The sequence below is a fragment of the Clupea harengus genome, chromosome 3 (assembly GCF_900700415.2).
Source record: "Clupea harengus chromosome 3, Ch_v2.0.2, whole genome shotgun sequence".
NCBI lineage: Eukaryota > Metazoa > Chordata > Actinopteri > Clupeiformes > Clupeidae > Clupea > Clupea harengus.
The window spans coordinates 242,988-267,606 of NC_045154.1; the positions used below are offsets into that span (position 1 = coordinate 242,988).

At 42.5% G+C, this 24,619-nt stretch overlaps 1 protein-coding gene across 2 annotated transcripts in view; it reads left to right on the forward strand.

The window, feature by feature from the left end:
- kitlga (kit ligand a) overlaps positions 1–18,926 on the forward strand; it is a 66,758-nt gene extending 47,832 nt beyond the window's left edge. The window contains exons 4-10 of one of the 2 annotated variants that reach the window (XM_012839016.3): positions 8,207–8,362; positions 8,660–8,840; positions 9,639–9,689; positions 10,501–10,598; positions 11,265–11,371; positions 18,011–18,077; positions 18,195–18,926. In XM_012839016.3, coding sequence (XP_012694470.1) covers positions 8,207–8,362; positions 8,660–8,840; positions 9,639–9,689; positions 10,501–10,598; positions 11,265–11,371; positions 18,011–18,050 — 633 coding nt within the window. In that variant the 3' untranslated portion in view covers positions 18,051–18,077; positions 18,195–18,926. The remainder of the gene's footprint in view (positions 1–8,206; positions 8,363–8,659; positions 8,841–9,638; positions 9,690–10,500; positions 10,599–11,264; positions 11,372–18,010; positions 18,078–18,194) is intronic. The other variant, XM_031563775.2, reaches the window with a different exon arrangement.
- Positions 18,927–24,619: the final 5,693 nt, after the last annotated feature.

Genomic DNA, 24,619 nt, shown 5'->3' on the forward strand with positions numbered 1-24,619 from the left:
GTGGCAAAGCCACCGATTTGTTGTTTATGTAATGAGCAGTTAAATAAAAATGTAAAATGTGGGAAAGAATATTTTACACTAAATGTATCTAATATTGTGTTGGTCATATTTAAATCATTCATTACGTTTTGTTGGGGGAAAAAAGAGGATGAAATAAAAAAAATCGCATATTAAATCGCAATCGCAATATTGGAGGGAAAAAATCGGGGTTCGGTTAACTCAGGGGTTCTCAAACTTTTGCAAGACGGGTCCCCCCAAACAGTTCTACATAGATAGATGTATCGATATATAGATAATAACTATTATTATTAATAGTAGTAGTTGTAGGCCTAGTAGTAGTAGTATAGTAGTGGTAGTATTGTTGTTATTATAATGAGGATATTATTATTCCTTCAAAGCAACAATGTGAATCAGGAGCCTGTATTGTTTAACAAAGCTGTTTAATTTGCATTTTGCAATTTTGGATAAACCTAGTCATTCAATCTGAGCGTGATTGTGTTATTTTGATTTGAGCACCGTCAGTTTGGAAAAGCCTGCCTCACACAAGCATGACGAAGCCAAAGAGAGGAGAAGCGGCACCTTGCAGGGTTGCCCCCCAGTTTGAGAACCACTGGGTTACGCTTGAAAAACTGAACTTGAAGTCTCTGAAGACAGACTATCCAAATCCAACCTGCCATATCTTATGCTCCCCCATTCATGTAGGCTTCTGGTCACTGCTGCTCTTGCGTTTTACACAGCAGGTTCTTTCTCTGTCTCCGGGATATCCCATATCATCAGTATATCTACACATTCAGTGACCAGTAGCCTTGTTTAACGCAAATGAATACCTTTATACGTCCACTCTCTTCCGTCGCCCAGCTAAACAGGCTGTCACTCACCTGTTCGGCCTTGTTTAACGCAAATGAATACCTTTATACGTCCGCTCTCTTCCGTCGCCCAGCTAAACAGGCTGTCACTCACCTGTTCGGCCTTGTTTAACGCAAATGAATACCTTTATACGTCCGCTCTCTTCCGTCGCCCCGGTTAAACAGGCTGTCACTCACCTGTTCGGTTCTGCCGGGGTTCTGGATGCATCGACTGGACCTAATAGCCTACAGTCTGTTCCCAGAAGAATTCTAAGTAGAAAAGCCATGTAAAGGATAACACTTCAGTCTAATTAACGTTGAATACCATAGTAATAATAATAATAATAATAATACAACTTTATTTATATAGCACCTTTCATGCAAAAGAATGCAGCTCAAAGTGCTTTACAGCAAATACATAATATGCACAAAGAAATGACATGCACATAAAAATAGACATCAAAGAAACATAACTCAGATATAGTGCAAAAAAAATAAAAAGTTATAATTATAATTATAGAGATATATTTAATCTAACCCCTTAATATCACCAGTAGAGATTTTAATTTAATTTAATTAAATTAAATTAAATTAAATTAAATTAAATTAAATTAAATTAAATTAAAAGTATTTATATATATATATATATAGTGCGAAGTGGTAGCTAGTTAAAGGCTAATGTGAAGAGGTACGTTTTTAGTTTTTTTTTTTAAAGATGTTAAGCAAGCTGGCTTCCCTGATGTCTATAGGCAGTATGTTCCATAGCACTGGGGCGTAATTGACAAATACTAGTATAGTAACCATACAGGACCTACTGTGCTGTTGCAGTAAAAGCTTCTTCTTCATCCCCACACCGTACATGAAAACAGCCTAGTGAGAAAACCAAGGCTTTATCTGAAAACTTTTATTCCTATAGAAAATAGGGCTGACCTCCCCTGCTCCACGCACCGCAAGCAAGTGCCAGAATGTTTGCTGAAACGTTTAACATTTCAGCAAAGATGTAAGCTATACATTTTCATTTCAGTATCTTTTACGTATGAATTTAGATTATTAAATTGAATATTGCAAGCATATGCATGCAATATCACATGTTACGCATGTTTATTATTTGACATTCTAGGCCTAAATAAATTCTCCAGAATTGACGTGAAATGGGCTCTACTAATCTTGACAAAAAATAGTGTTAGCTTGTCATGGAATCAAAGTCAACCGAAGAAGCACTGTGTTTTTATTCCTTGTGAAAAGAGTTCCTGGCAAACAGTGGTACAGGAGGTAAAGGGGCGACAGTGGTACAGGAGGTAAAGGGGCGGCAGTGGTACAGGAGATAAAGAAGTCGTTTAGTAATCAGAAGGTTGCTAGTTCTATTCCCTGTCGAATCGTCCTTGAGCAAGACACTGAACCCCTAATTGCTCCTGATGTAAAATGTGTATACATTGTAAGTCGCACATATGTAAGTCGCTTTGGATAAAAGCGTCTGCTAAATGACTAAATGTAAATGTAAATGTAAAAGGTTTCCTGGCAAACACTGTCCCCAGAACCTGCAGTGATATTGCCAGCTGCTTAGATTGTAATGTCATCTGACACAATCAGTTCAACGGGATTGCTCCACAATACTATCGGTCGGTTTTAATCAAACCTGTCACTAATAAACTTTGGCCCAATAAGTGCCTTTGACCACTCATCTCACACATATACTGCATACTACATACTGCCTGCACCCCCACTGCCTGCACTCCCACCCCCCTGCACTCCCACCCCCCTGCACCCCCACCGCCTGCACTCCCACCCCCCTGCACCCCCACCCCCCTGCACTCCCACCCCCCTGCACCCCCACCCCCCTGCACTCCCACCCCCCTGCACCCCCACTGCCTGCACTCCCACCCCCCTGCACCCCCACTGCCTGCACTCCCACCCCCCTGCACCCCCACCCCCCTGCACTCCCACCCCCTGCACCCCCACCCCCCTGCACTCCCACCCCCCTGCACTCCCACCCCCCTGCACCCCCACCCCCCTGCACTCCCACCCCCCTGCACCCCCACTGCCTGCACTCCCACCCCCCTGCACTCCCACCCCCTGCACCCCCACTGCCTGCTCTCCCACCGCCTGCACTCCCACCCCTCTGCACTCCCACCCCCTGCACCCCCACCCCCCTGCACTCCCACCCCCCTGCACCTCCACCGCCTGCACTCCCACCCCCCTGCACTCCCACCTAAAGCCATCACGACCCAGCCCTCTGCACTCCCACTCCCACCTAAAGCCATCACGACCCACCCCTCTGCTCTCCCATCTAAAGCCATCACGACCCACCCCTCTGCACCTCCACCTAAAGCCATCACGACCCACCCCTCTGCACCCCCCCCTAAAGCCATCACGACCCACCCCTCTGCACCCCCCCCTAAAGCCATCACGACCCACCCCTCTGCACCTCCACCTAAAGCCATCACGACCCACCCCTCTGCACCTCCACCTAAAGCCATCACGACCCACCCCTCTGCACCTCCACCTAAAGCCATCACGACCCACCCCTCTGCACCTCCACCTAAAGCCATCACGACCCACCCCTCTGCACCTCCACCTAAAGCCATCACGACCCACCCCTCTGCACCTCCACCTAAAGCCATCACGACCCACCCCCTGCACTCCCACTCCCCCCTAAAGCCATCACAACCCACCTAAAGCCATCACGACCCACCCCTCTGCACCTCCACCTAAAGCCATCACGACCCACCCCTCTGCACCTCCACCTAAAGCCATCACGACCCACCCCCTGCACTCCCACTCCCCCCTAAAGCCATCACGACCCACCCCCTGCACTCCCACTCCTCCCTAAAGCCATCACAACCCACCCCTCTGCACTCCCACTCCCACCTAAAGCCATCATGACCCAGCCCTCTGCACTCCCACTCCCACCTAAAGCCATCACGACCCAGCCCTCTGCACTCCCACCTAAAGCCCTCACGACCCAGCCCTCTGCACTCCCCCCTAAAGCCATCACGACCCACCGCCCTGCACTCCCACCTAAAGCCATCACGACCCACCCCCTGCCCTCCCTGGGGCCCCTACAGTTTGCCCATAGAACCAACAGATATGGTAATGAGCATAGCTCTCCACTCGAGAACCTGGACTCTGCAAGCAACTACACCACAGTTCTGTTTGTGGACTGGATCATTTACATTTAGTCATTTAGCAGACGCTTTTATCCAAAGCGACTTACATATGTGCGACTTACAATGTATACACATTTTTCATTTACACTGATGGCACACTGCACATCAGCAGCAATTAGGGGTTCAGTGTCTTGCTCAAGGACACTTCGACAGGGAATCGAACTAGCAACCTTCTGATTACTAAACGACTTCTCTACCACTTCTCTACCACTGTACCACTGTCGCCCTGTCTGACAGGACAGAGGCAGCACAGGACCACAACCTCATGCCATAAGTATAGTTTCTTCCCAACGGCAGTCAGTCTTCTCAACCACACCTGTTTCACCCCCACGGACAGCTATTCAATGCATCATATTGATGCAACCTTTCTCCTAGATTATCCTTTTGAATTTAGATTCATTTATTTAGATTCATTTATCTATTTATCATGTATGTAAATTGGTATTCAGATTTCTATCATTTCATATTCTATCATTTGTGGAAAAATGTCTTTGTCTTGTCCCCCTTTGTCCACTTAACCTATGTGTCCCACACAACCAAGAAGAATTCCTTCTATGTGAAAACCTACTTGTCAATAATCCTATTTCTGTCTATTGGTTTCGGAAATGAAGTACTTAAAGTTCAAAAGTTCAAAGTACTTTATTTGTCATTGTCACAAAAACAACGAGACAGTAGAGGCAGCAACAGACAGCTAACAATTTAAGTTGCTGTGGACATTAACTGCCACAGCTAAATAATAATAGATAACAATGAATAAATAGATAAATAAATATCCCTGAGTAAATTAAAAAAGAAATATATACATTGAGGTGCATCAATAGTTGCAGGGTGGAGTGTTAAGAGTGCTGTCTATGGGGGCGGGCCGGGCCGGGCCGGGGGGGAGGTTGAGAAGCCTTATTGCACGAGGGTAAAAGCTCTTTGCCATTATGGAGGTGGGCGCTTTTGTTGATCTGAACCTTTTCCCTGACGGGAGTAGCGGGAACAGATAATGGGCAGGGTGGGAAGGGTCCGTGAGGATGCGATTTGAACGCTGCAGGCATCGGGAGGAGGAGATGGAATAGATGTCGGGCAGCTCTGCTCCGATGATCCTGCCCGCTGTTTTAATCAGACTCTGGATGGCTGCCTGCTCCGCCTTTGTGCAGCTGTTACCATACGTTCAGGCAGTATGTCAGCGCACTCTCTATAGCGCAGCGGTAGAAGTTGCTCAGTAGTCTCTGAGGAAGGTGTTCTTTCCTCAACTTCCGAAGGTAGAAGAGGCGTTGCTGGGCTTTCCCCAAGACGGAAGCTGTGTTGTTGTCCCAGGACAACTCCTCCGTCAGCGTTAGACCCAGAAACTTAAAAGAGGTGACTCGCTCAACCTCTTCCCCGTTGATGTAGAGTGGGAGATGGTGATTGTGCTGAGCAGACTTCCGGAAGTCAATGATCATCTCTTTTGTTTTCTTTAAGTTGAGACTGAGGTTGTGCTCAGAACACCAGGCTGCCAGGTTTCCCACTTCTTGCCTGTAGGCAGCCTCATCGTTGTTGGAGATGAGGCCAAGCACTGTTGTGTCATCTGCAAATTTAAAGATGTAGTTGGATGGGCAGGAGGGAGTACAGTCATGGGTGTAGAGCAGGGGTCCCCAACCTTTTTTTGCACCACGGACCGGTTTAATGTAGGCATTATTTTCACGGACCGGCAGATAAATACAGCAAAAATAAAATAACGCGACCGGCATAAAAACGAATGTTAAGTGCATGAAAAATACAACTCACCATTGTACTGACTTGTACTTTATCCTATAAAGCAGTGGTTCTCAAAGTGGGGGGCGGGGGGCGCGCAATGTCACAGACGGAGAAAAAAAGTTCTTAAGGGCTTAATTTGTGAGAAACCGTGGCGATTGCGTTCATGTCAATTCTACAGACATCCTAAACAATTATAAAAATAAAAAATATGAGAATATTTTAATCATTAACAATTACGTTTCACATTTAAATTCATGATTTTAAGAGGCATCGTAATGTTCTAAAAAAGCACTACACGAACACTGCAAATGTAACTGAATAAATAAATAAGCATTAAACTCAATCGCGTGGATATAGCCATATTGGAATAGAATGGACACATCTACATTCTGCAACAGTATACCTCCACCTCTGCACTGGTGAAGTTAGGTCCGCTTTGACATGATTTTGATCAGTCTGAAGTTGATTTTGCGTTGCTGTGGAGTCTGTGGATGGTGCACACGTCTCTTCAGGCCTTTTCCCCTTCGCAAAGAAGCTCTCCAAGGACGTTTGTTTCTTACTAATTTTCGCTAGTTTGCTGGTTTATTTTTTGAGTAACGTATCACGTGACCGAGACAAGCGTCTTGACGTGTCAAGAGGCACAGGCGAATGTTCCGTCGGGGAAAATCCGATCGTTTTTCAAAATAAAACACCTTTCAGACTCTAATAATTAATACAACGGAAATTATATAAGTTATTTATTCTTTCTTTGCGGCCCGGTAGGAAATGCCTCACGGACCGGTACCGGGCCGCGGCCCGGTGGTTGGGGACCACTGGTGTAGAGAGTGTATAATAGTGGGCTGAGCACGCAACCTTGTGGTCTCAAGTCTCAAGAAGTTTGCCAATAGACTGAAGATATTTGAAAGCCGTGGGTACTACATCCTTCACAGAACAGTGCAAACAGGCTCGAACTAGGATGTATGAAGTGGGAGGTCATCACAATCTCTAGTTACATTTACATTTAGTCATTTAGCAGACGCTTTTATCCAATGCGACTTACAAGGATGTATACACATTTTTTACATTTACACTGATGGCACACTGCACATCAGGAGCAATTTGGGGTTCAGTGTCTTGCTCAAGGACACTTCGACAGGGAATCGAACTAGTAACCTTCTGATTACTAAACGACTTCTCTACTTCCTGTACCACTGTCAGAGGCCTCACAGGTCCTCAGCTCACAGCCTTCTAGGCAGGTTTTCAAAGAAAAAAGTCCCCGCCGAGACTGGCCGACGAGAGGAAAGGACTCAAAATGGGTCAAAGAAAAAACATGCAGGGTGAAAGATGAGAGGAAAAGTCATGGACCAACCAAACTAATTTGAGGCGTGTGAATCATCGAGATGAAAGTTTGTGAGGTGCTGAACAAATAAACAAAAATGCTGGAGGTAGAGTCGAGTAAACGTGCAGTGTTTTCGTGCTGGTGAAGTATGAAATGTATACAAAGGAAAATAATTTTTTTAACAAGGAAGGCTAGAACTTCATTTCACATTGCCATGCCACGCCCTGTGGATGATGCTGGACCGGAGCCAGTCTCATCCAACAACAACAACAACAACAACAACAACAACAGGACATTTGCACCTTATTTGATGAATAATGAACTTTTGGAAAGCGTGTCTTTATCTGGGTGATTCCAAACTTCTGACCAGTAGTGTGTGTCACATGACCAGTAGTGTGTGTCACATGACCAGTAGTGCCTGTCACATGACCAGTAGTGCGTGTCACATGACCAGTAGTGTGTGTCACATGACCAGTAGTGTGTGTCACATGACCAGTAGTGTGTGTCACATGACCAGTAGTGTGTGTCACATGGCCATTAGTGTGTGTCACATGGCCAGTAGTGTGTGTCACATGACCAGTAGTGTGTGTCACATGGCCAGTAGTGTGTGTCACATGACCAGTAGTGTGTGTCACATGACCAGTAGTGTGTGTCACATGACCAGTAGTGTGTGTCACATGACCAGTAGTGCGTGTCACATGACCAGTAGTGTGTGTCACATGACCAGTAGTGCGTGTCACATGACCAGTAGTGTGTGTCACATGGCCATTCAATGAATGAAGTGACTGAAAGCTGTCATGCTGATGGCATACCCAATACCTTATCATCCAGCCTTAACTTCAAAACTACTTTTCACAATTTGACTATTTACTACGAGTAAAAAAAATCTAATATTATTGTAGCTAAACTTGTACTTAATATAGATAATATAGTTTTCAAAACTATATGTCAGAATCAGCAAAGCGCCTGAGTCAGGCCTCATTGCACACCATAGTAAGTAGGAAGCCACATAGAAAGAGCATTATTATTGCCTATTTAAGTTATTCTGTTTCTTCAAACTTTGAATTTGAATAAGTAAGAAATGTGTTTTTCCACGATGCATCTATTTAATTCATAAAACTGCTTTCTTGCTTTGCTTGTGTTCATTTACCCAGAGTGGTTCATGCTGGGTGAAACTAAATGTATTTCACTTGGAGGAAAGTCTAAAAGTCTTGGCCCGCAAATTTGGAAATATCTCCTCAAACAAAGATCATATAAACACATTTATACAGATCCTACGAGAGATGCGGTATCACATTGGCAATGTCTTGGTGAGTACTCCTAACTATCTAAACATTTACCATTCAGAGAGGTTGACTTTGACTTGGCAAAAGTGGGGCAAAGAGTTAGTGGTTGTTCTCACTAGTGAAGGCCCTCAATGCTCTGCCCCCTCATTTCTACATACTTGGAACTTATCGGTGGCACTTTTGATTAGCTAATTGGTAATTAAGACCATTCTAACTATACTTAATGTAATCAAGTTGATTAGGAGCCAGGTTTTGGATTGGTATATATTCCTAGTTAAAAACATTATATGTTAAAATGCTGTCCTGTGCATCTCTCTTAAGGATGATACAATGCTGGAATTTCAGTGCCACTACAGGGAAGAAAAATGGCCGACAGGGGATTATTTTGAATTTGTTGAATATTTCTTTAAAATGGCCAATTCTTCCAGAGAAGATGAAGACTGTGAATCCCCACCCTGCCCAACTGTAGAAGTTACTACAACAACTTCACATCCCACAAAAGGTACTAAGGCACCATGTTTGAGCGCTTATTCACGTTTGTTCATGAATGGCTGGTTGGCTATATGCATGTTTTGACATTTTTATGGTTGTAATTTTGGAAAACCTTTTGTATGTGCTACACGTGTGTACTATCAGAAGTACAGTACCAGTCAAAAGTTTGCACACACCTTTAATTTTGTTTACTTTTATTATTTTCTACATTGTATATTAATACTGAAGACATTTTAACCTACGAAAGAACACATATGGAATGAAGTACTAAACAACAAAAAGTGTTATCTACCATGTAGAAAATAATAAAAGTAAAGAAAACACTGCTCAAAAAATGAGAAGGTGTGTCCAAACTTTTGACTGGTACTGTTGTTGTAACATACTGTGAGTCTTTGACAAGTATAACATGATTATTTCACTTTGTCAAGGTATAAGGTACATTATTTTGCACTGTGGTCCCAATAATCTGGATTATTAATAACTTTTTTCTCTCTTTGGCTCATGATACTTGGCTAATGCAAGATAATGGTGATTTTACTGTAAAGTGGCATTCCCCTAAGAACATCGTAAAAGGAGGATAGGAGCCAAAGCTGTTAATATTTTTTGTTGCAGAACAATCTTCAGATCCTCCTAAAGCACTGAATTGCCTTTGTTTCGAATTAGGTTTGTTGTCTTCATAAGAGAGAAAGTACGAGCAGGCTGTGTCAGAGTTTTGAATGTCTTACAAAAGAGCCATTTAAAACTCCACTCTCCTCTCCCTACCCCCCCCCCCCATACCTATACCTATACCTTGTGTCATTTGTGTCAGCAGGATCGCTCAGTCCGCCTTCTGCAGGAGCAGGGAAGCTAAAAGATAAAGGTATGAAATCAGTCACAGATCTGATGATTCATTTACATAACAGGAAGGATTTTGGTAAATGTAGCTTGATTAAGTTATGAAATAAATAATTTTTAAATAGATCCAATAAGATCGAAAGAGGATCTTGTGCACTGCTTTCAAACATTTAACCCTAGCTTTCAATCATTGTGAACAGTATTGACATTGGTACATATTGGGAGGGAGAGCAGCGGTGGTGGTGCCTTGAGATGGCAGAAATGGCAAACAGCACTGAATGTTCCAACACAATTCGAAATTATTTAGGGTTGAAGCATTACGTTTCAAAACAACGTCAATAGAAAATTAGCCATAGAATTATAGAGCGCTGTTTTTATCAAAACAACGAATGAACTGTTTAATTATTTGTGTTTCAGTAGATCAGAGCATTTCAAAGCTGTGGTCACAGCGGGTGTCAGTGCGGCATCAACCATCACTCATTGTGATGTTGCCACGTCACGTGTTTAAATATATTATTTTCTAATCAAAGTTCAGAGCAATTGTTTTGGTCTCAAGTGATTTGCTTTTACCATCTCTAGGATCACCCCACTGCACTTCTGGATTTGCTCATTAGCACATCTCAAATTAGGACTTACAAATAATCAGTAATACATGTTGTGGATGTGGTCATACACAGGGTCACCATCTACCTGGTGTCTTTGTGTCTGTGCTAGTCTTACGTCTGTAGTGGGTTAAAGGAATACCATAGATCTCTTGCAAAGCAGCCAGAGCAATGGTTTATTGTGTCAGAAATATGTTTCTGCCTTTTAACTTGTCCCCTTATTTCTGTACATAGAGATGATGCACTGGGTCCTTCCAGAAAACCTAGAAAAGAGCCTGCTATCACTTCTACTCATTCCAGTCATCGCCATTATGCTTCTGTTTGCATGGAAGGTAAGTTCCTGAGGAGTGGACCTGTTCTCGTCACTGTTCTGGAGCACAGCTTTTTGGATTGCTTTGCATTTACATTTACATTTAGTCATTTAGTCATTTAGCAGACGCTTTTGTCCAACGCAACGTGTACAAGGGAGAGAACAGTCAAGCTAAGAGCAATAAAAAGCATGGTGTAACAATAAATACTACTTTACATGAGAATTAGAAAACAACAACCTAGAAAAAAAGGAAAAAGGAGTGCAGGAATGTAACTGCTGAAGTGCAAGTTAAGCGCTAGTCAAGTGCCAGTTAGGAAGGGAGGTGCTCTCTGAAGAGTTGGGTCTTCAAAAGCTTCTTGAAGGTAGAGAGGGACGCCCCTGCTCTGGTAGTACTAGGCAGTTCGTTCCACCAACGTGGAACTACAAATGAGAATAGTCTGGACTGCCGTGCTTGCACAGACGGCAGTGCCAAACGACGCTCAGTAGACGAGCGCAGCGTCCTCTGGGTGTAACATTTGCCCTTACAAGAGCATTTAGGTAGGTGGGAGCAGAACCAGCAAGCACTCTTACACACCCTCACACACTTACACACACACAAGCACTCTGTAGGCAAGCACCTCATTCTCTGCATTCTGTGCGAAACGAATCACTTTTAGTCTTCCTAAAATGTTCTTCTTATTTTTGACAGATCAAGTCTAGAAGACGTGCTGCGCTGACAGACAAAGAAGCAGAAGATGTCATCAAAGGAGTGTTGGATGACAGCTCACCCCGATTAGAAGATGTCTTTGAGGAGAAGTAATATATATATTTATAAATTCTAATTTGAACTACAAGTTTGTGTCATGTCATGTCTGCATGCAGACTGCACTGTATCGTGCACCTGAACACTTAACAATCATGTCTTACATTACAATACCACACCAGATTACTTCATCGGTCACAGAAGTTCAAAAATTGAAAGATGTACTCTTTCATTTATTGACCATTTTATTTATCTCTAATTAATACCGCAGTTATTATGATGCGAAATTCCAGAATAATAGTAGAGAGGATTTTCACTCAGCTTTTATTTATTTGATCACTTACTCAGAGGATCAAAAGTTGACATACACTTCGTTAATATTTATTTGCACTGCCTTTATATTGTTTAACTTGAATCAAACGCTTGGGGTAGCCTTCCGCAAGCTTCGCACAACACTCTGGAGAACAATTTTGGCCCCTTGGAGAACATGTGGAACTGAACTTGTTGGCCTCCTTTCACAAACCTGCTTTTTGAATTCAGCCCTCAAAGCCTCCTGACTGACCTCTTCAGTATGTTCCAAAATATCCACATCATTCTCCTTAATGATGCAACCAATTTTACAGCACAGTTGTGTCAGAATCAGAATCAGGTTTTATTGGCCAAGTAAGTTTGCACAAGCAAGGAATTTGGTAAACTTGGTAAAGTGGCTCTCAGTGTGCTTACACAGAATATACATCACAACACAAAACAATACAAACAGTGCAACGGTCTAAGAGAGTGGTTCTCAAAGTGGGGGCCGCGAACACTCTCCAGGGGGGGGCGCGATGTCACAGACGGAGAAAAAAAAAAACGACCGCCGACCTGTCACTGGTTAGTGAGAGCTCCCTCAGTGGCGAAATGCAAGGGGCTGGACTGACCCAAACAAATCAAATACTGTTTTGCTCCTGATCCACCAATCAAAACGGAGACTTATCATTTGAACGCAAGTTCCACCTACGCTTCCGAGTATAAAAAAAAAAATGCAGGCATGGTAAGCGCTCACCCTGAGACGACACTCTGCAGAGTTTGCTCGATTTCTCTATAATTCAGATATTCATTGCTTTATAAACAGTATTTTTAAAGACTCACTCCTTCCTTAGTAATACCTTACTGCACTTGCAGTAGGTCTATTCGTAGCCTATTCTAAGGAGTAATTTGCTCCACCGTCTTTTTAAAAAACTCATAGCCCCGAGAGCTAGCTACCTTCTTCCAACTGCAGCTAGCCCTTTTCTCCTTAACACCTACCTTTACATTTTTTGATCATCCACCGTGTTGCAACAAATAAAACACCAGCACTTGAATACTATTTTGTGCTGTCCCTGTCTACATTGTGTACAGTTCGTTTTGTTAGGAACCATTGCAAGCATTGCCTAGCAAAGCCTTATCCATTATTCGTGTGCAATTCGTTCACAGCCACACATACAAACACACTCACGACGTTGAAATTAGAACTGTATTAACTTCACACACACTGTATCAGCAAACAAACACAACTACGGACAAGTTTCTGATTCGTAAAAGTCAGAAAGAGAAGCCTGTGGACTTCTTTAAACATAAACGTGATGGCCTCCAGCAACAACAAACCACCATCTCCAAGCAGTGTCTAGAGGCATCTTATGTAGTTGCATATAGAATTGCTAAGCTTGGCAAACCCCATACAATTGCCGAAACACTGATTTTGCTGGCCGTGCAAGACGTGTAGAATAATGATAGGAGAGCGTGCAGCTGCTAAACTCAGCGCAATACCTATGTCAAATGACACTGTATCGTGCCGAATATCAGAAATCAGTTTGGGTCCTATTTCAAAGAGGACTACCGTTCATTCGCCTGAGTTCGGGATCCATTTCTCTGCTCAGCAGACGAGCTGTCAATAGACATGAAAGAGCAGCTGAAGAGTGACAGTAGACTTAAGCATCTCCCCTCTTTCGTCATTCTGGATAGCAATGATCAGCTTTGCGACATAGCCTTAAAAATGCTCCTCCTTTTCGCGTCGACATATATGTGCGAGGCAGGCTTTTCAAGACTGACTGCGCTCAAAACTAAATACCCCAAACACGCACAGATTGAGGATGACCTGAGGATATTTTTGTCAAACATTGCCCCAAGATTTGAGAACCTTTGCAGTGCAAAGCAGGCTCATGTCTCACATTGACAGACCTGTAGGATTTTTTTTGTAAAGATCACAAGAGGCCCATAATAATAACAGTATCCTAATGATAGCAATAATAATACTTAATTATTATTAATTATTATAATAATAATAACATAATGATGGTGATAATAATGAATAGCCTACTAATAGGCCTACTATTACTGATAATAATAATAATAATAATAATAATAGCAATAATGATAATAATGATAATAAAAAATAGTATTAATAATTGTCTGTATGGGCCTAACAATAACAATAGCCTAACCTTGACATGTCAGGCCTATCAATAACAATATGCTATCTATCTATCTATCTATCTATCTATCTATATATGGTGGTGTAGTTGAGGGCGGTGGCGGCGGGCCGTGGGCGGCGGGGGGGTGGGGGGGGCCCAACTACCCCTAACCAGCTTTGGGGGGGGACAGCTTGCAAAAGTTTGAGAACCCCTGGAGGAATGCCTATATACAGGAGCTGTGAATTTTAACACAACAATAGTGCAAAGAAGTGGAGAGTCCAAGAAGGGCAGGGATATAATATTTGACGGTATGAGTATGAAGGGTGAAATAAATAAATATGATTTCGGGAGTAATTGTACAGTGGTTATTATAATGATCCAGGGTTATTTCACAGTGCCACAGTGGGTTAGCTGAGACGGCGAGGGGGAATAAACTGTTTTTGTGTCTGGAGGTTTTGGCGAATAGAGATCTGTAGCGCCTACCAGAGGGGAGGAGTTGGGATAGGTTGTGTCCGGGGTGTGAGGGTTCTGCAGTGATTTTTCCTGCCCGTTTCCTGACTCTGGAGGTGTACAGGTCTTGGATAGTGGGCAGGTTGGCACCGATGATCTTTTCTGCAGACCTGACTGTCCGTTGGAGTCTATTCTTATCCAGTTTGGTGGCCGATCCAAACCAGACAGTTATTGAAGTGCACAGAACAGACTCGACTGCAGTGTAGAACAGGATCAGCAGCTCCTGAGGCAGGTTGTACTTCCTCTGCTGGGCCTTCTTGATGATTGTGTTGATGTTGGGTTCCCACTTCAGGTTCCGGGAGATTGTGGATCCCAGAAACCTGAAGGATTCCACAGCCAACACAGTACTGTTGAGTATGGTGCGGGGGGGGGGCAGTGCTGGGGGGCTCCTCCTGAAGTCCACTGTCATCTCCACGGTTTTAAGCGTGTTCAGCTCTAGGTTGTTGCGACCGCACCACAGGGCCAGCTGTTCAACTTCCCGCCTATATGCAGACTCATCATCATCACGGATGAGGCCGATGACTGATGTGTCGTCTGCAAATTTTAGGAGTTTAACAGATGGGTCTCCTGAGGTGCAGTCGTTTGTGTAGAGGGAGAAGAGCAGTGGGGAGAGCACGCATCCCTGAGGTGCACCAGTGCTGACCGGGTGCTGGATGTTCACCCAGCCTCACCTGCTGCTTCCTGTCTATCAGGAAGTTTGTGATCCACTGACAGGTGGAGGCAGGCACAGTGAGCTGGGTGAGTTTTGGTGAGGAGGACTTCTGGGATGATGGTGTTAAATGCCAAGCTGAAGTCCACGAACAGCATCCTTGCATAGGCCCCTGGGGAGTCGAGGTGTTGCAGGATGTAGTGCAGCCCCATGTTGACTGCATCATCCACTGACCTGTTTGCCCGGTAGGCAAACTGCAGAGGGTCCAGCAGGGGGCCTGTGATGCCCTTCAGATGGGTCAACACCAGTCTTTCAAAGGATTTCATGACCACAGACGTCAGGGCGACGGGCCTGTAGTCATTCAGTCCAGTGATGTACTGTCTTAGCCTTCTTCCTCCATACATGAAGTTGATCATTATGGCCAGACAGTTTCATTTTTGTCTTATCTGACCAGGGAACATTCCTCCAAAAGGTAAGATCTTTGCCACATCTGCAAACTTTAGTCTGGCTTTTTTATGCTGTTTTTGGAATGGTGGCTACCTCCTTGGGGAACAGCCTTTCAGGTTATGACGACATAGCAATTCAATTCAATTTTATTTATATAGCGCCATAACAATACAATTGTCTCTAGGCGCTTTACAGAGCCCAGAGCCTGAACCCCCTTAGTGCAAGCACAATGGCAACACGGGCAAGAAAAAACAGGAAGGAACCTTAAGCAGAACCACGGCACATAAGGGGGAACCCATCTGCTTGAGGTCGGCCGGGTGGAGATAGGAAGGGGGGAAGGGGGAGGGTTGTGTGGCAGAAGGGGAAGGGAAACAACAGGTGTTGTACATAGCCTGCATTTGGTAGATGTACATAATATATATATACAGACATCCGGTGGTAAATACATAATACAGACAAGACCAGTTTAGTGGGTATACACTGTGCTCATAGGGTTACTGTTACAGGGGTAAGGGGAGTAGGAACAGAGAAACATGTCGATGGTGGCAATAATATATATTGTATATAAATGCTAGCATAGGGTATGAGGTAGAGTAAGTGTACGGCAGTGCGGTGGCGGTGGGTGCAATTGGCCGAGGGTTTCTACAGGTAGACCGGGTGGAGAGACTACAGCAGCGTCCCATAGCGAAGATAGTCTAGATTAGGAGAGAAAGAAAAAGAACAGTGAGAGGGTAGAGTTTGGCAGTCCATATGCGTAGATGAGGAGTAGTGGGGGTGAGGAGCAATGTTTCCACTTCCATCAGCAATTGGAACATGCTATAAGGGAGAGAGAACCTTTTTGTTAGTAGACAAAAATTTCAGAAACAGATAAGGAGATACCTTTGGGTTTAACAGAAGGCAATATGGCCATTTTATCAGTGTTATTATAGACATTAGCAATGTGATAAGAAAGGAGAGGGAGGGAGAGAGGGAGAGAGGGAGAGAGAGAGAGAGAGAGAGGCTGCCTGGCTAGGTGTATGGGAATTGTATTTAGTATTTAGTTAGGTTTGGTACATGCAGAGATTTTAGTCATAAGCTTTGTAAGGGTGCACAACAGTGCCCAATTGGCTGGTGACAGTCGCAAAGCGTCGTATGCTGTACCCGGGATCTGTCGCACTCCTTCACGGTACAACATACGCTGTCTGTAGCCCAGTTTTGTTGATTAGGGGGGTATTGCATGTGTTTGATGTGTTTAGTTATGCTGGCATTTAGCATTTAGTTTGGTTTGGCATTTAGTTTGGTTTGGCATTAGTTATGTTTAGATATGCTGGCATTTAGCAATTAGTTTGGTATGGTACATATTTAGATTTTAGTCGTAAGCTTTGTTAGGGTTGCAGGGGACAACATACGCTGTTTGTAGCTGTAGTTTGAAGCCAAGTGTTTTGTATTTATTTATATTTGTAGTATACTTTAAACAGTTAATATATTGTTCAATTTGAAGAAAATGTTTTGCCTTGGCAATAAAAAAAGCCTTTCTTTAATGTCGTCAATCGTCGTTTTGTGCTTTTTTTTAAGTAGTTAAGGCATCGTTTAGGCACCGGTATCGTTTTAAAAGTATCGTTTTAGCACCTACATGGGTATGGTGTTCTCTTTGGTGATGTTACCACCACCACCACGCCTCACCTTGGTCTTATCAGATCATAACACATGATGAGTACTGAAGATTGGTGTTATCAGATCATAACACATGATGAGTACTGAAGATTGGTGTTATCAGATCATAACACATGATGAGTACTGAAGATTGGTGTTATCAGATCATAACACATGATGAGTACTGAAGATTGGTGTTATCAGATCATAACACATGATGAGTACTGAAGATTGGTGTTATCAGATCATAACACATGATGAGTACTGAAGATTGGTGTTATCAGATCATAACACATGATGAGTACTGAAGATTGGTGTTATCAGATCATAACACATGATGAGTACTGAAGATTGGTGTCACATGTGGGGAACAACCAGTGCTTGTCTGAAATTCCTGCAGCTTCTGTAATGTCACTGTTTCACTGCCTCCACTTGCTGATTTGACTAATTGTCTTCACTGTATACCACACACTGCACACACGCACACACACACACACACACACACACTGCACACACACACACACACACACACACACACACACACACACACACACTGCACACACACACACACATTGTATATATGTGCCTTGGAAGTTCTGTTGTACCCCTCTGGATTGATAGTTCTGAAATACTGCGTATGCTTTGTAACCTCTCTGTGGAGTATTACATAGCTTTTACAGTAGGATGCAGATAAGAACTTTGCTGAACTTTATTTGGTGATATTGATTTTGTTTCAATGTGATTGATTCTGCTACCACTTATGCTATTTTTCCCCTGAAAGCTTTGATTTACACATTCATTTTAAATGTCGCAATTTCACATTAAAGGCGAGAAAGTTCGGACATTTTTATTTATCACAATAATTCATTAATTTAGTCCATTTTCACTCGGGTGTGTGTTTTTTTAATTTTTTTTTTTAAAAAGGGAATATGTTAGTAAATGTGAATGTGAAGTTCAAATGCAAATGCCTTATTTGTGTATGTATAGATATCTTTTTTAACTCATTATGCGTTCCTTTCCTACAGGAAATGTTTGAACGTCATTGAAATTATTGAAACAGTGTAATTCCGTCACAGGATCTTCATTTAAAGGGTAAGATTTAAGCAATTTCTTATCCAAGAAACAGATAATACAGTGTGTGTGTGTGTTCTGTTCTGTTGTGTGTATATTAATCCATAATCTCTATACTTGACTCTATACTCATTTCAGATCGCTGTTCAAAAGCCAGAGGGGACCAATAAGCAGCTGATGGTTAGTTTTTTAAGAATGTTGTTCTGGACTCAGTTCTTGATCCATAAATACTGCTGCTGCTGCAACACTGCAGGAAACCCTGGGTATGTCCCACGTGTGCAGCATGTGAGTGTATTGTGTGTTGACATGATGGCAGTCGTCTACAGATTTGATCGTGGCATATTCACTTAGCAGCCGAGCTTTTTTTTTTCTGGCTGGATGATGATGTTCTTTTGTTTTTCTTTGAGGAATCTATGTAGTCAGACTCCACTCACCCCAAAAGATATATACTGAGAGACCTATTATTAAAAAACAAACATACTCACGCTGTTGCAAGCATTCATTTTTTTTCAAAGACCTCTGTCTGAAGAAAACACTCTGGAAGGGCTACGAATCCATTTTTCTTTAAGGAGTAAGTATAAATGACTACCTCCACGTGCACTGGTCTTAAGCACCGTATTTTTAATTGTAACACCTTTACTATTTGCAATTGGGTTACACCTTGATGACAATTGGAATGATGCTATGAAATCTTGAAATATTTCATGTGTTCTGTGTATCAGTGTGTTGAATCAGTTATAAACAACCCAATGTGGAGATTTTATTTATTTGTTTGTTTGTCTTGTTAGACAATTTGCTGGTTATTTGTGCATTTTTTTATGGCAGTAGGGGGTATTTGTAGTAATAAAAACTGCAAACTTGTGCCATGAACCTTTTGATATATTTAATCCAAATCTACATCTATACATAATTTCCCATTCAGAGGTCCTCCATGTCTTTCTCTAATGGCATCTGCACTCTTCAGTATGGTCTGCTGTGGTGATTTATGGTTTTTGATCGAGTGAAATCTGAAGTGAGCACTGTGTGCAGTGTGTGTGTGTGTGTGTGTGTGTGCAGTGTGTGCACTGTGTGTGTGTGTGCAGTAGTGTGTGCGTGTGTGTGTGTGTGTGTGTGTGTGTGCAGTGTGTGCACTGTGTGTGTGTGTGTGTGTGTGTGTGTGCAGTGTGTGCACTGTGTGTGTGTGTGTGTGTGTGTGTGTGTGAGCAGTGTGTGCAGTGTGTGTGTGTCTGTGTGTGTGTGTGCAGTGTGTGTGTGTGTGTGTGTGTGTGTGTGTGCAGTGTGTGCAGTATGTGTGTGTGTGTGCAGTGTGTGCGTGTGCAGTGTGTGTGTGTGTGTGTGTCTGTGTGTGTGTGCAGTGTGTGGGTGTGTGTGTGTGCAGTGTGTGCAGTGTGTGTGTGTGTGTGTGTGTGTGCGTGTGTGCAGTGTGTGTGTGTGTGTGTGTGTGTGTTTGTGTGTGTTTGTGTGTGTGTGTGCACTGTGTGCAGTGTGTGCAGTGTGTGTGAGTGTGTGTGTGTGTGTGCAGTGTGTGTGTGTGTGTGTGTGTGTGTGTGTGTGAGCACTGTGTGCAGTATGTGTGTGTGTGTGTGTGAGCAGTGTGAGCACTGTGTGCAGTTTGTGCAGTGTGTGTGTGTGTGTGTGTGTGTGTGTGTGAGCACTGTGTGTCTGTGTGTGTGTGTGCAGTGTGTGTGTGTGTGTGTGTGTGTGTGTGTGTGTGTGTGTGTGTGTGTGTGAGAGCACTGTGTGCAGTGTGTGTGTGTGTGTGTGTGTGTGTGCAGTGTGAGCAGTGTGTGTGTGTGTGTGTGTGCAGTGTGTGTGTGTGTGCAGTGTGTGTGTGTGTGTGTGTGTGTGTGTGTGTGTGCAGTGTGAGCAGTGTGTGTGTGTGTGTGTGTGTGTGTGCAGTGTGTGTGTGTGTGCAGTGTGTGTGTGTGTGTGTGTGTGTGCAGTGTGCGTGTGTGTGTGTGTGTGCGCAGTGTGCAGTGTGCGTGTGTGTGTGTGTGTGTGTGTGTGTGTGTGTGTGTGTGCAGTGTGCGTGTGCGTGTGCAGTGTGCGTGTGTGTGTGTGTGTGTGTGTGTGTGTGTGTGTGTGTGAGCACTGTGTGCAGTACAGTGTGGTGAAATAAAAAGTGCATTCCTATTTACTGTGTAAAATGAAATTACAGTATGGATGTGGGAATATAAATCAAGAATGATTAAAGTCATTACAATGCTACAAAACTTTACAATAAAATGTATGTATGTCTCATTGTTTACATCCACATAGGTAGAGTTTATTTATTTAGCTCTAACACATTGTAGACAGTATAGATGTGTGTTGATCTTACCCAATACATTCATTTAATTTGTGCCTTTTTCTTTTGTGCTCATTAGTATTTGTTACGGGTTTGAAAGTAAAAGTATAGTCTACAAAAGCCTTCATCAGAATCGCCTAATTCACCTAATCACCAGAAACATTGAAAGGATCTTTGAGTAATAACAACAGGGGCGACAGTGGTACAGGAGGTAAAGAAGTCGTTTAGTAATCAGAAGGTCATTTAGTAATCAGTTTAGTAATCAGAAGGTTGCTAGTTCGATTCCCTGTCGAAGCGTCCTTGAGCAAGACACTGAACCCCTAATTGCTCCTGATGTGCAGTGTGCCATCAGTGTAAATGTAAAATGTGTATACATTGTAGGTCGCACATATGTAAGTCGCTTTGGATAAAAGCGTCTGCTAAATGACTAAATTACTAAATGTAAAATGTAATAACATGTATCCAACTGGCTTTGACCTTCTGTCTGTGGAATTGATTTGATAGATGATCAATTGATTGATTTTTTTTTAAGGTTTAGTTTATATAATCAGAATGCTTCTATAGCCATAATGACTATACAGAGTATTTATGACGAACAATGATTCATAAGTCAATAGTTAAATAATCGGGATGCGTATTATTCACAGGAATACAAAAAAGACATATCACTTTGCCCTCAGAAATATATTGCTGTAACTTGAACAATTTTCACGACAAAAACTGCTAAAAGCTCCTTTGATCAGTAGTATTCAAATATCAAATGAAACTATGTTGTAGTGGTACATTTCAAAAGTCTATTCCCAAAGTGATCCTAACACAATCCATCAGAAGAAGTACACGCAGTGAATCCAAAAATGGTTATCCGAATGGCCATCTAGAGTCACGTAAAAAAAAAAAAAAATGGCATGTTTTAAAACTTGCATGTTGTGGAAGTGACATGGCTTCTTAAGCCAAATTGCTGAGTCACAAGTTTAACCTATAGCTCAGGTTTAGGTTGATTTCAGTTGCTGTGTCATCACAAAATCTCACAACCTGCCACTAGAAGTTGCTTTTTGTGTGTTTCAATTTAAACCTGGTGCGATGAGGGTTTAGGGAGAATGTTTTTCCCCCCATGATTAGAACGATATGCCATGCGTTGAACAGATGACAGGCTTGTAGGCTATGGATTTCTTTACCCATGTAGGTATTTACTGCTTAGGACTTCTTTTACAGTGTTAATTAAATGCTATATAGGCCATTCACTTCATATAGACAGCCTGGACAACTGTAGACTGGTTTCTCTTCTCACCAAAAATACAAGCCAAATGCAAATAGCACATTCTTTATTTCACCATGCGTACATCAAGCGCCTTTGTGAATGTTGATTTATTTTCTTTGATTTATATTCATTTAGGCTATTCCATTACATTTGAAAAAGCCCAAATGAGTAGACTTACTGTGGGTAAACTTTATGCAGCCTAATATTTGAAGCCATTGGTTCAGGAAGGAGCAGATTGTGGATAACTAACACCACAGGACAATGATGACAGTGTAACAGCTATATTGTTATGCATTTTAAATAATAAAATGACATTTACAATTTTACATTTGTTGGCGGATGTGATGTTGATTGTATCCATAGCCCTTTTACTGATAGCATATTGATATTTGTGCAGATCTCACTTTGATATCATTGATATCATGAAGTGGCATTATTGTGTCACTGTCACTCTGGAGATCGTAGTTCAAGTTTCCAGACGGTTTAGCAGCATATCAGCTGAACCAAAGCTTTGTCCACACAGCAATCACATTCAACTTAGCGCACGGCTGCGGTTAAGTTAAGCTCCTGAACTTCCTGCTTGAAAAAACTTTAGGGATTTTTTGGAAAAGAGAAATAATTTAAATGGTGGGATTTGTGAACCTAGACCTTCATTTTTCAATCTTTTTGGGTCAAAATTGTACTAGGGCCGCTTAACTATGGAAATGGGTTCAGTATTGAACACTAAAACCAGCAACCGCAAAGTGGCTATACAATGGAATCCTATGAGGCAAGCATCTGCACTAATAAACTGCTTCTTTTCGCCACTAACAGGCTCGTAAATGTTCTTATAAGGGTCTGACAACATGGAAAGAATCCCTACAAAGATAGACCTGCGTCTGTTAACCTCAATAACTGTAAAGAAACGTATTGTTTCTACAGTCAGTGCTTTACCTTTCTCTAGTTACCAAAACAAGATTATAGCTCCCACAGTTTGAAATACTGACACTGGTTTGTCACAACCTTCTTCTTTGGCAGTTTTTCCTCCTAGATCATTAACCTATGCTGGTTAGTCATGACTGACGGGAGAAACGAGCAGACATCAAAGAGACCTAAATCCGTGATTTCATTCATGAACTTGGTGGTTCTAAAACTGGATGGGGATCTCCTAAAAATGGAAACTTTGTAAAGGATGTTATATGTGGCTTAGAGGTATTCTGGGTATACCACTCTGTATTTTTTTTTGTAAATAAGCACAAATAAATGAGGCGTATCAGGCATGGATCCAAATCGTGCAATGGTCTGATTGAACTTTTCATACATAAGTGAAAATTACTGAATTTTGCAACACCCTGCTGTACTGTTCACCTAGTCTGGTCTCTGATAGTGGTTCTCATTATGTGTCAGCCTACACAGTGTTTCAGCACAGTGGGTGCGTGTGTGTGTGTGTGTGTGTGTGTGTGTGTGTGTGTGTGTGTGTGTGTGTGTGAAGAAGAGGAAGAACAGGAGGAGGTGAAGAAGAGCACAGTGGGTGCTCCTGTGAGGACTAGCAGAACAGAATACTTAATGGGGCACACATCCCTCTCTCATAGTACACATTGTCAACGACATGATTATCATCGTGAAGAACATATTATTATTTTCTCATTATTGTGTAATATTGTATTAAATGTGTGATTGAGTGGACTGCTGTGACACGGTCACCTTAGGTGAAAACATCTAAATCCTGGCTCTGAAATACCTGCTTTTTCTTGTGAATGTGCATGCATTAAGACACAAAGGTATTATTCCACACTCTGAATGTGTGACAAAGGTCTTTATAAATTTAAACTTTTTGTGATGGGAATCAGTACAGGCCCTTAGTCACAGGTCATGTGGTTTAAAGTTACTAATAGCTAAGACCAATAGTCTCGTGTACACATTTTGGCCTTTACAAAAGCCCGTCCCTCCCTGCAGAGACCAGAGAAAGCCTCTCCCCCACCCTCGTATCCCCCCCCCCAGGTGCAGAGCGTAGGCAGTCAAGGCCCATCCCCAGAGGCTGTAACTGGAGGCTTATCAGACCACAGGACTGTGCACTAATACTCCTGTGAAAGACCTCTCCAACCATCTCCCAATATCCATTTTTCTGGACTGGCGGCTGAAATGGAGAATGCTGTGGCCCCCTTCTAAGTGCTGGGATGTGAGAAGAGTCTCAGGAGTGGGCGAACTTTAAAGAAGAGCGATTGGGAGAGAAGGGAAAAGATGTGGGAGGAACAGACAACACCTGAGAGTGATTATACTGATTAGAATGTGTGGACATGACATTGAAGATGCGGTTTGGCTTAAACCGACACAAAAGCTTTTAGGTGTCCTCCTGGATCCCTCTGATCTGCGTCACCGCAGGGCGTAAGTGGAACACACCTGTCATTTGAGCAGGACTACCTTTTTTCCCAAAAGTTGATGGAAGTGATGATCTTGTCTAAATAACAATGGCTTCTTCAATGTAGTATTCTCACTAGTATAATCCACACACAAAAATTCAATTCAATGCAGTATATTTAAATCCATTCATAAATTCCCGTTTACAACGTTGTGAAATCTCATATTGGAAATCCATGAGTGTTGATAGATTGTACATTGATAGAAGTGTATTTATGTGTTTGTTTTTGTTATTGTGTTCCAAGATCTGTACCATTTAATTATTTCAGCTCCAAAACCAATCGTCGTGCATCAGCACCCATTTGATCTTGATTTACAAGGTACATAAATATACTCCCTTCGTGTGGACAACTACTTTGCAAAGGCACATATTTGTTTCAGTATTTGTCTTTAGTCACCTTCCTCGCTTTCATGCTGATGGGCAGGGATTGTTTATGGCTTTGTTTAGGGAATGTTTGCTTCCCATTTACAGAGCCAGGACTGTGTATGAACACTGGAGGTTTTTTTGGCACAAACACTGAATGAACAGCTAGTAAAAAAAAGTGTATGGGATTAGAATCGCGACTCACTGCTTTTTTGATGTGGCTCCAGTTAAGTGCATTTTAGATATAATAATGTAAG